At 50.1% G+C, this 12582-nt stretch overlaps 1 protein-coding gene across 12 annotated transcripts in view; it reads right to left on the bottom strand.

The window, feature by feature from the left end:
• The window catches only part of KDM2B (lysine demethylase 2B), a 122481-nt gene that overhangs the window by 15619 nt on the left and 94280 nt on the right, over nt 1-12582 (bottom strand). For all 12 annotated transcript variants that reach the window (XM_054082062.1, XM_054082063.1, XM_054082064.1 and 9 more), the window contains one exon: nt 2395-2619. In XM_054082062.1, coding sequence (XP_053938037.1) covers nt 2395-2619 — 225 coding nt within the window. The remainder of the gene's footprint in view (nt 1-2394; nt 2620-12582) is intronic.

Here is a 12582-nt window from a genome sequence, read left to right as displayed (position 1 = left end):
GAAAAGCTAAGTTGTCCAGAGCTGTAACAGCTCTGTCCACTTGTTTTGTCTGATCTCCCACAGAGAAGCATTTATATCCACACACGCAAGAACAAACATCTCAGAAGCGTGATTTGTCTCGCTGGCAGCAAGGGCGTCTAGGGAAATCTCCTCTGTGCCCCAACCAGCCCTGTCCCACTGATGGGATGGAATAGCAGCCACACTGTCACAACTCATCTTCCCAGCACAGAGTCTCACACTCCCCTCAGACCTAGTCAACGCAGCATCAAGTGTCCCAGGCACTCCTGTTTCCCTTCTTTATTGAACTAGTGATGCAGAGGCGTTTCCTGTTCTCCGAATGGCAATAGAGGCTCTCTTAAGGCTTCTGAGTTTAACGAAAGTCTGTATCTAGCTAATTTCAATGTTAGTAAGCAGACGAAACTGCAATCCCAGAATTATAAGGGATCACTGCATACACAGAGCCTTGCTTGGGTGTTTTGGGCTTTTTTTGGCTGGCAGCTGTGGGATAGGTACCAGGTACCACAATATATTGCCACTGCAATTGTTACAGAACATAACAATCAAGTAAAGGCAGCAGGATTGCTTACAGATATGTAAAGCGCCCTTAAATGCTGTAACAGTTCAACTTGCTAATTTTCTATGCTTCTGCTGCTCTAAGGAAGTCTGCAATACTCCTGCTATTTACACCATGGGAACCTATCAGGGGCAGAGACGTCTTCTTCAGCGCACGTAAGGGCGGGACAAGGAATCAAAGTACCCCAGCTACTGAGCCCTGTGCGCCAACTACAGCTTCTGGAAATAATACGGCAGATACCAAGAAGAAAAATACTTCTTCCTTAGAAGAGCGGGGATGAGAGGATGACTACACTGAGCCGGAAGAGAACCCAGCTCATCTCCAAAAGGCTCAGCCTGTGTACCAAGAGTCAAACAGCTTAGTATCAAAGTTTCCTTCATCAATCAGGACAAGAAAGCACACTGCAGCCCTGATTTAATCCTTCCTCTAAAAAGGCAGCATGATTTCACTATTTCTTCCCCTTGGAGAATAATAAATTCTTCATCCATGCTGTTCAAGTCATGCCACACTCCAGGAAATCAAGTGTTCAAAGAAAAGACACTTGAGCTGCAAAAGCTCTCTGCAGAAAGGTAGACGTTCTACGTGCTTTACTGAAAGATCCAGCAGAGCTGAATCCAATCTGCTATGTCAAGAACAGCGCGTGGCTTAGAACAGGACATGGAATGAGCTACCAGGAGCAGCTCCTGGAAACCTTAAGTGCTTATTAGTTTTTTATCAGTGTCAGACTGAGTCATTTAATGCCTCCACTTCAGTTTCCTCATCAGAATTAACAAAAAAAACCCCAAACTAAAATGAAAGGAACTATAACAAGAGTTAGAGAGAAATCGGTATAGATGGGGTGACACTTGAGTTATGAATAAACAACGTTCCTTTCCTAAAAAAAAAAACAAACACAAAACAAAAACAACAACAGAAACCCAAACATTTAACAACAGCATGAACAAGACCTTCCAAAACATTAAGAGTAAATAAAGCTAGTTTTCACCCTTGGAAAGGAGTACTGCGGACACGAGACCTGAGGAGAAGCTCCATGACAGTCAGTATTAAAGCAATAGATTCAAGAGGTGCTTGGACAACTTAATGGAAGATTAATTTGTCAATATTTGTTAAATACAAAGCTGTCACTTATGACTCAAGTAGTTTCTAAGCAATTCTAAGTAGTTTCCTTCTCACAGGAGCCCAGGAATCTGTCTGAGTGCTTTCCTGTTCTGATGCTCATTCCCTGACACCCATTTCCAGTCCCTGCAGAAGACAAGACCCTAGCTTGAAGGCTTTGTCTCATTTGGATCAGATCCCTCCTATAAGCCTACGCAATAGCAAACAAACTGAAATTCAGATTTCAGGTAGACTAGGGCCAGAGTCACCAGCGGCAATGTTCTTGGAGGATGCCAGTCAAAGATTTCTCCATCTCTTAAGCTGGTTAAGTAGCTAAGATGGTAAATACGACTGCAAGGCAGTTAGTCTCAGGAAATTCAGCGATCCAAACCAAACAGGCCTCTTTTCCCTTTGAATCAGAACTTCCCACTCTTCCCCTTCTCCACCACATCCCACAATTTCAGAGTGAATTGAGTGTCAGTTTCTGGTGTACTGATAATCTCTGCATCTGCCTTCTATATTACAAAAGCCATACTACCAAATTTTATGAGTTTTATTTGTGGTGGGATAGAAAGTGATGGTAAGAGCAGGTCAGAACAGAGAGGGCGTGGCTTATACTGCTCTGCCTGATGCACTTTAGAGACTACTTAGAGCAGTTCTTAGTCCATGAGACACAGACAAAAGAAATAAACCTCCAAATGAGCTGTAGCAAAGACTGCACTTACTGCGATACACTGCCTCATAATGCAGGACTGCTTCATCCTGCCAGGTCCCCCAAATTTCTTCATGTCTTTGCAGAAGTGACACTCGCCGCACTCTGTCCGCAGACACGCTTCGCACTTGCGGCATCGCGTCCTTCTCCGGCGTGCTCCAGCGGTTGTCCGATTAGCTGCGAGCTTGACCGTGGAAGCAGTGCCCAGTTTCCCTTTGGGCCGTCCAACTGCCCTGTTCTGAAAGAGCCAGACACACAAGGTTAGTCACACATCCCACTTACCATCTACACTATAGAACTTCCTTGGACAGGACTTGTATCCCTCTTAGATGCAAAACTGACAGATGTGTCGGAATTATACACAGATGGGTAATACTCAGCAGATGCAGACAATCACTCTTAGAGCTAAAGGAGTTCCATTACCTTTTGAGGAATATATGCATTGTACAAAGACAAAGAAACCAAGGCATAAACAAGAGACCTATAGCCTATAGCGAGCCTGCTTCAAAAGAAGGCTCAGAGAATCAATTTATGCACAGCTCAATGCAGGACCAAGTCCCAAGTGATGTGCTTGGATTAGGTCAAGATATGATCTGCGTCACTGCTGAGTGCTGGGCTAGGGAGCTCCTAGGACTGTGCTCAGGTTAAGCCAGGTTTACTTCCAGCAAAAGCAATTTTCAGGTTAGGTACAGCAGAGAAATATTCAGCAGCAATGGCTCAAGCCACAGTGATCTCCCTAAAAAAACATGAGAGCGTGAACTACTGCCAAGTGGTAAAGTAGGAAATAAACCACAAATACTACAAAACCCTTGCAGAGTAGCTCCCCTCATATCCAACGTTAGCAAGTGCTCAAAAATAGAATGCTACCTGATGCTGTGCGAAAGCTAAAAAGGGCATCCCCAGGACTAGATTTCAACGACCTTTAAGACAGAAGCTAAAGGAGCGTGAAAAGATTTTAAGTGATTAGGTTAACTGCAACATACTCAATCTGGGCATCTAAAACTCATGTTCTCATCAGAAACTCCTTACCAAGCACAAGAACTTACAGCTCAATCCAAACATCACTAAAAACATAAGAACTGGCTTGGCTGATTCTAACCGCTGACTGCTTTCTCCATGAAGATGATAATAATGGTGCTGCAGAGCTCACCTGGTTCAGCACTTACACTATTTTTCCACTTTCTGCATACCTCCACATATGGAGGGCAGCCAGTTTCACTTTCTGTACCTGCTGAATTCTGGGCAATCACCAGGGCAGGGAGAGGTTGGCTATAGAAAGCCACGCACAATTCCCACTGGAGGTTTTAAAAGAAAGGGCATGGAAACATCCTACTTGGTACTAGAAAAGCTAGTGTCCTACTACAGAACCCTGAAGAAAAGCCACACTGCCAAGCATTTGATCTTCCACACAGTTGACTTAGCCAAGTTCCAATGACTCTTAAGATGCAGAAGAAGGACAATATTTTAGCAGTTTCCATCGCAGGAACCTCTGTGCTGAGAGAGCAGAGAACACAGGAGCCAGATTCCTGACCTTTCTCTCCCACGGACCTACTATCGTACCTGAGGTGGGAGAAAACATCATTTAGGGGATGATATATCACAAATTTCAGCAGGTTTTTGTTTTGCTGGCAGGCCAAATGAGTCTGTGCCACGTGAACAGACAAGCGTAGCTTCCTTCCCATCAGTAACCACACCAGACACTTGGATTTCGGATCAATTTCAGACACTCTAAAGAATAAATATTTACCATTTAGATCAAGTTTTCAGCCTGTCAAGGATAAAGTCAGCTCTGCCAGGACTGGCTTAGACACAACCTAGATGAGAGGTAATTTCATTCCACTCCTCCGTTCTCTCTATTAGACTCTGCTTCCACTTCCAAGGAAAGCGAGAGACACAAACCAAAGGCTGGATATCTCTGGGAACAAGTTAAACCAAAATACGCACAACAACCTGGGCAGCTCCCTTTGCCAACAGCACATGGAAGATCCTGCATGAGCATCCGACTTCTTCCCACTATATTTGAATATGATTAATTTTTTTAACAAGGCAAGCAACAGTTACGACACCATCAGAACAGTCTTTTTAAAATGCAACCTCTTTCAAGGAAAAATCAAACTCGGTACATTTCCAGCTATAAGACAACTCCTGATTCTGCCACAGGAACACGAGCCAAGTCCCAATTCTGAGAACAGTGTCTTAATCGCCTGGACACTGCACAGATGCAAGCAGTAAAAAGGCATCGCTTCAACACAGAATCCGGGAATCCTAAAAAACAGGCAGGAAGGTTAAGGTTCAAAGCCAAGCCTGAAGCCAGATGACACCAAGCAACTCAGATTTCCTTACAAATCACCACTGCACAGCAGACGGCACAGATGCAAGCCTCTGATCTCACCGTACATATCATTTCTTACCTACACAGACCTCTTCACTGCTCGTTAGGAAAACCAAAGAATTGTACTAGCTGGGTTTGCACTAATTTACCAACCAACCAATCCTCAATCCAAGCCACGTTTTCACTCCAGGATGTCGCAGCCAGCAAGGCTAGAGAGGCCTTGCAGGAATTCCCACTAGTATCTAGTTTCAAGGGGCTCCAAAGTGGTCGCTTAAAAACCTCCACAGAAGAAAATCTGGCCTGTGGATTGCTATCCCAGAAAGGGGCTGGGATTCAAGGGGGTAGAAGGAGCCTCCAACATCACTTGGGGTTTATTTAGCACATGGCAGCCAGCCATAAATTCCAGGTCGATGTTAGTGAAGAGATGCTGCAGAATTTCCAGCACAGACTGCATTTTTACAATGTACCAGCCCTGGTAGCAAAACTAGGTAAAGATTTTCTTCCCAGGTCCCATTCCCATCTCTGGACAGCACATCTCTTAGCACAACTCTGCAGAGCTGTCTTGAGAATAATGGGCAAGAGCCAGGGAACAGCAGGATTCCTTAACCTGGGCTTACCACAGCAACTCCGTGGTGTCAGGCTCAGGACCAGGTGACACACTGAGCCCTAAACTTGGTTCTGGATGGGTACAGCCTCCCACTTGGGTAGAAGATCCTTTCATCCCCCTTCCCAAAAAGTTGAACCAAGACTCTCAAACCCAACCTGGGCCTGCTGACTCTATAGTCCCCAGCAAACATGTCTGAGAATTGTCAAGAAAATAAAGATTATACCAAACCCGAAAAGACTTTTTTCTTAATTCTTACAACAAAAACCAGGGAGCTGAGAGAGAGCCTGCCCAAAATACTACCACCAGCAGTCCTCTAATGTTCTCCAGCACCATCACAGAAACTGTGCCCATGCTTCTCTGGCCACAGCAAGCCTTCAAAAGCCAGACAGGAGGATGCTGAAGTGATGACAACTACTCTCCCAAACTCCTAATGAGAGCTGTGCAAGCAGCTGCTGGAACATATTAGGATTAATACACTAAATACCTACCCCTATTACACTGAAACAAAGAAACTGGCCCTTCTGCAAGTGGCCTTCACCTGGCACAGGTCTTACTCCACTTCTCAGCCTTAGCAATCTGCTGAAACTGCTGCCAGCGGCACCGTACCATTATTTCAGACTCAACATCTTCAAAAAAAATCCAGGACATGCAGTGTCCTTCTGAAGGGCTTATCACGCGGCCAGCTCAGTGAGACCCTGAAGCACTCCACTCTTTAACCAAGTACCATCTAAACAGATTCTGTAGCCACTGCGTAAATCGCTCCAAGACATCTTGAATGCACAGTGTTCACCGCTTCAGGGTGCCGTGCCACATAAATAGATCCCTTGCATTGGCAGGACAGGACTGATTTCCATAACATGTGGACAGATTCCATTATTCAGATTTGCTATAGTTTGGCCACGTCCACACAACCATCTCAACACCTAAAGACGAGGACCCGGGACTTCCCGGTCTAAGCTTGTCCTGTGTTTAGACCTTTACATGGCACTACATCCCAATACAATGGTTTTAACAGAATTAAAATAGACAAATGTAATTACCAGTTGTTCCTTTATAACATCTGGTAAATAAAGAAAAGCCTCTTTCCGTATCTCTAGAGGTGCATTTTTCAATTCAAACAGAGTGGAAGCTTTGGAGGACCAGGCTCCCTGCTTGCTGCCCAAGGCCAGCGAGCAGCACTGTCCTCTACTGCTCCAGGGACATGTCCCTCTCCTAGGCTCACAGGCACATGGTTTTGGCCTTCCTGCTAAGAAAACCAGTCAAAGTGACAGTTGCCAGCAGTGGTGGTGACCAGCACCACAGATGTTGAGATTCATCAAAGGTGTTTTACCAGAGGCTCCAAAACAGACAAACTCCACGTTAACCCTGAAATACAGGGACTGGCATTACACTGCCTGGCAGCCTCTTCCACGCACACCATCTTGCATTAGATAATCACAACCAAGTCAAGAGCTGCTCAGCATTACATCTTCCAACATCTTACAAACTTTACGTCTCTTCAGCAATTAAGAGAAATCCTTGTTAAGGAAGAACTTAGAGGAAGAAGGAAGAAGGATAGGATGATGCGACTGCAGAAGTTCAGCAGGGATGAGGAAGAAGTTAGTTTACGACAGCAAAAATCACATGGAAGCCATTGCTAAATGCTGTATTAACTGAAGGGCACAAGCCAACATCACAGATCTAACATGTCTGATCAAAGCGTATCTGCCCAAAAGCCTATGCATCTGAACACCAGGAGAGCTCTTTTCCTCTAGCAGTAATGGTCTACAAGAGTCACATCACCCCCCATCAGCACAGGCTCCTTCCAGGGTGGAGATGTCCTGCAAGACAAGTCCAGGGTCTTCCGTTAATCAAGGAGCATCAGAGGGAAAGGGAAGATGGAGAAACATTTTCAAGCCCAGCCACTCCCAAACAGGATTAAGCCTCTCCGGATGTTCATGGCTATCATCTCCTCTGATTCCTACCTAGAAAACTTTCTCATCCTCTCCTGCAACAAATGATGTAGTTCCTAGTGACCACTGTGAGGTGACCACACAGAGCTCCACTATGGAATCAACAGATCAATTTCCCACAAGTAAATAGAAAAGTTTATACCTTGTGGGTTCATCTGGGCATTAGTGACGCTCCAGCAGCTTTCCTGCCAGCACAGCTATGTTGTTTAGGGTGTGATAAACAGGCATGTCAGTGCCAATGCAAGTGCCTCCATTTATTTTCCTCTGGTGGTAAGGAGGTAGAAGTTAGGCCTGGAGGGTGGAATAAGATATATTGGCAAAAATATGCTTCTATACATAAGCCGCATCCAAAGTAGGAGCTCTTAAAAAGAGACACCAGTAAGTTACGCAGACTTGAGGCACCTTGTGCAAGTGTCGCTTTTCTTCTTATCAACGCTTCAGGACAAATCCCCTTACCCCACCAAGGAGCATCTTTCTCAGCCTGTAGTGAGATGTCACAGCCAGAAATCAATTTTCTTCCTACCCCGCAACCTAGCAAGGCTGACCATGGCCAGCACCAGGCAGGACACACGCCCTGGCACCCACAGCCCTGCTACTGCTGGCAACTACTGCAAGCCCACTAAATCCCATCCACTCTCACACTGGGATACCTGACAGCCTTTTTTGCTTTCCTAGTTTAGACTGAAGAAAGAGGAAAGGCTGGGAGTAGAAGTCAGAAGAAAGTCTGAATGACAAAACCTGCAGTTCCTACCCGGGCGCTGAAGTTGTTGTTCAGCCACACCTGTAGAGCTGAAGCCTTCCACCCGATACACACCAGGGACTATCGCATAGAGAAGCTACGCGATACTGATTTGACACATCCCACACAGAAAAATAGAGCACCTACGCAAAAATACAGTTGGGTCCACGTGAGGGTTTCTGCCAGCAGAACAGTTTTGAACAGAAAGAATGAAATACTCTACACATCTTCATTACACAGGACACAGCGCGGTGATTTAGGATCAGACCAAGCCTTCTAAGAAATCCTACAAGAAGGATCTCCACATTCTTGCATTAATTAAGATATAAAAATACCATAGAGTTTCGGGTTTTAGAAGAGCTGAAGAATCACAGAACATAACCAACTTTCCAAATCCATCCAGCAAGAATGACCACCTCCAGTAGCGATTTCAAAGCTGGTATGATAGAGCTTCCCAAACCATGAGCTCTTCCAGAAAAGCCTCTGGTAATCACACCAAAAGGGAGCAGCAAATGGGAAAAGGTCTGGTGTGGGATACAGTTCAAGAAAAGAAAGTGGGTTGGGACATTCTAAGTTCCAGGTTTGGAGCCCAGTAGCACACAGAGCAGCAGCACAGGCCTGAACCTTCACACAACCTGCAGAATTAAGGAAAGGCTTCATAAAGACCCGGCTGAGGTCCTTGGGGTGACACTGCTCCAGATCAGTGCAGTCACCAACACCTCTCCTGAAGTTTCCACACCGGATCCGTCATCCCTGTGGAGCACCCAAGGCACCACACTGCCATCACCACCACCGTTGCCAGTCCAGACTCTCTCAGCCCCTCTTTCTCGGTGCAATTATGAAGGAAAACGTAGTAATTAGAAATGAGATGCGTTTGGAGACTCCAGCACCCAGCCTACACACAAATTGTCTCCGAAATCAAATTGTTAGGTTATTTTAAAGAGCAAAACACCTTAAGTTATGAACAAAACTATCAAGTTTACGTTTAAATCGCATGCACACATTTAGTTCTATTCCCAATGCATTTTTAATTGCTTAGGCGGTGTTTAGAGAATAGAAGACTGTTTAGAGAGTAAAACATGCAATCTAGAACACGTGTTCTGGATTATTTTTCACAGATTACTTCATAAATTTAAAAAGTTTATTCTCCTTCCCCCCAGAGGGATAAAAACCCAATAACCTTCAGAGAATAAATCCTGCAAGTATTAATGAAAGTTCTCTTTCCATGTCAGCATGCAGCCTTCTCCACCACACATCCCTGGGAACGCAAAGGAGGGTTTGGCTGTAGATAGAGGGAACCAGGCTGAGCATCAGCCTCAAGTCCTGCAGCCTCCTGGGCTGTTCTCGAGGGATGGGAGCAGGGAAAGGAAGGTTTGGGAAGAAGGGAAGGCAGGAGAGGGGGCAGAAGGAGGGAGGAGAGAGGGCCTGGGAGAGGGTGTGGAGGGGAGGCTGGGGAGGGGGACTGGAGGGGAGGATGGAGAAAAGGGATGGAGGAGAGGTTGGAGAGGAGGCTGGGGAGAGGGACTGGAGGGGAGGTTGGAGAGGAGGCTGGGGAGAGGGACTGGAGGAGAAGTAGGAGAAAGGGGATGAAGGAGAGGTTGGAGAGGGACTGGAGGGGAGGGTGGAGAGGAGACTGGGGAGAGGAACTGGAGGGGAAGTAGGAGAAAGGATGGAGGAGAGGTTGGAGAGGAGGCTGGGGAGAGGGACTGGAGGGGAGGTAGGAGAAAGGGGATGGAGGAGAGGTTGGAGAGGAGGCTGGGGAGAGGGACTGGAGGGGAGGTAGGAGAAAGGGGATGGAGGAGAGGTTGGAGAGGAGGCTGGGGAGAGGGACTGGAGGGGAGGTAGGAGAAGGGGATGGAGGAGAGGTTGGAGAGGAGACTGGGGAGAGGGACTGGAGGGGAAGTAGGAGAAACGTGGGCTGGAGAGAGCGGGCAAGAGGGTTGGAGCTGAGGGGAGAGGCTGGAGAGGCAGGAGACGGGACTGGAGAGATGGGCTAGATAGCGAGCAGGAGGGGAGGCTGGGGAGAGGGAGGTGGGGCGGGGGCAGGAGAAGGGAAGCAGGAGAGGGGACTGGAGAGAAGGGGCAGGAGGTTGGAAAGCGGGGAGGCAGGAGAGAGGGGTAACAATCGCATGTTGTGTCCCCGGAGCCGCGGGGTGCCGAGCCCAAGCCGCTCCCCGCCCGCCGCCCCCGAGCCCACATTGTTCCCCGCTCGGCCCGGCCGCCTCCTCCTCCTCCTCCCTCCCTCCCTTCCTGCCGCAAACTTCGCCGCCCGCCCCGGACCTGCTCGGGCTCGGGCCCCGCCTCGGGCCGCGGCCCCGGCTCGGGCTCGGACTCGTATTCCTCCTCGTCGGCGCTCGCGGCCATGGCCTCGGCTCATGGTGGGCCCGGGCGGAGCCGCGCTGACATGGCTGGAGCGGCGCTGCTGGCGGAGCCCCGCGCCCCGCACACACACACACACATGCAGGAGGAGGAGGAGGAGGAGGAGGAAGGGGGGGGCCGTGCATATTCATGCCAGGCAGCCAGGAAGGGGCTGGCCCTACCGCCGCGGCCAATCGCGTCCCGCTCGCACAAAGCCGGCCTGCGGGGACAGCGCGGGGACGGGGGGGGGGGTGGGGGCTTCGCGGCCCCGCTGCCATCGGCCCCCCCGCATGGCCCCCCCCCCCGCATTAACTCCCCATCAATCAGCCCCCCCCGCATTGCCCCTCACCCCTGCCCCGCATCATCCCTCCCCTCCCCCGAATCAGCCCCCCCGCCCTACATCAGCTCCTCCCCGCAGCGCCCCCCCATACTGCCCCCGTCCTGCCCCGCACCATCCCCGCCCTACATTGGCCCCTCTGCCCCGCATCGCACTCCAATCCTGCACTGCCCCCCGCATTGCCCCCTACTCGTGCTCCGCATCATCCCCGCCCTGCACTGCCCCCCCCCCGCCTCGAATATCAGCCTCCCCGCCCCGTATCAGCCCCTTCCCGCACTGCCCCTCTCCTGCCCCGCATCAGACCCCTCCTCCCGTGTTGGCCCCCCCGCTTGCCCCCCATCATCCCACCTTGCATTGCCCCCCAGCCTCGAATATCAGCCCCTCCCCGCACTGCCCCCCCTCCTGCCCCGCATCAGCCTCCTCAGCACTGCCCCTGCCTGCCCCGCATTGCTCCCCCAGCCTCGAATATCAGCCCCTTCCCAGCCCCGCATCGCCCCCTCTCTACTCCCCCCGCTCCGCATCGCCCACCCCGCTGCCCCGCATCGCCCCCTGCCCCGCACGGGGACCCCGCCCCGCACCAGCCCCCCCGCGCCCCGTATTGCCCCGCCCCGCACAGAGGCCCCGCCCCGCATCCCCCCCCCCTCCCCGCCCGGGAGCGGGTGCGCGGCGCTGCACGGGCTGCGAGACAAAGGAGCCGGTACAGACAGACAGACAGACTGACAGACAGACACACACACACCCCGCCGCCCAGCCCGGGACGGGGAGCCGCCGGCCCTGGGGAGGCACCGAGCAAAGTTCGGGATTTCAAGCGATGCCCTTGCTGCTGCGGGAGATGGGATGCAATGATGGGATGCGACGATGGGATAGGACACGACGATGGGACACGACCATGGGGGACATGATATGGGACATGATGGGACACTGGCATAGGTCGCCCAGGGAAGCTGTGGCTGCCCCATCCCTGGAGGTGTTCCAGGCCAGGTTGGATGGGCCTTGGGCAGCCTGATCCAGTGGGAGGTGTCCCTGTCTACGGCAGAAGGGATGGAACTGGATGACCTCTAAGGTCCCTTCCACCCCAAACCATTCTGTGATTCTGTGACACGACGATGGCGAACACGATGATGGGGGACGAGGCGACCCCGGCTTGCAAAGCTGCTCACATCTGCCCTCACGCTGCTCCCCTTTTTTTCCACTCGCTCCCAAGGAACCATTTCTATCCCAGCTCCAAGCATCCTGACCCACTGCTGGAGGCTTCTGATAAAATATCCTCCCTGCAGTATGGAATGTTACACGTTATCCCTGTTCTGGATCCAAAGGTCACAGCAGGGCCAGCACCTGAACAGCCGCTGCCTTTGCCCCTCCAGAGCTCACAGCTGAGGGTCAAGACACGCTGGCCTGAATCTGAGCGCTCGGAATTGAATTCCCCATTGCATTTATGGGCCTGCTTTCAGGGGAAATCCCTATTCCACTCAAGTTGTTAGGATTTTGCCTCTGGCTCCTACACCCACTACACAGAATTAAACGTGAGATTAAATATTTGCATGTGCTGAGCAACCAAGAAGCCATAAAGCAGCACAGCTCCTGGTCCTTGGAGCAGGATTAGCACCAAACTAGTTTCAGCTCCGTTCCCTGGTCTGAAGTACCACACGGCTTCACAACCACTTTGGGTGGCCCAGGAGAAGAGGCAGCACCAGGCAGGAGTGGGCACAGCAGCTCACAGCCCTCGTGACACCACCATCTACACACAGCCTGGTTGCTCAGGTTTAAGTAACAAAATACAGCCAAACATTAAACACATATTTACAGGCAACTGCTGATAAAGCCAAGTGAATCACGTAATTATGCCCTTTCTTTATTTTGACTACCTTAAATATCC

The sequence above is a fragment of the Cuculus canorus genome, chromosome 17 (genome assembly GCF_017976375.1).
Source record: "Cuculus canorus isolate bCucCan1 chromosome 17, bCucCan1.pri, whole genome shotgun sequence".
In the NCBI taxonomy this organism is placed as follows: domain Eukaryota; kingdom Metazoa; phylum Chordata; class Aves; order Cuculiformes; family Cuculidae; genus Cuculus; species Cuculus canorus.
The sequence above is the reverse complement of the archived record's forward strand: the minus strand, read 5'-3'. Positions and strand labels throughout refer to the sequence as shown.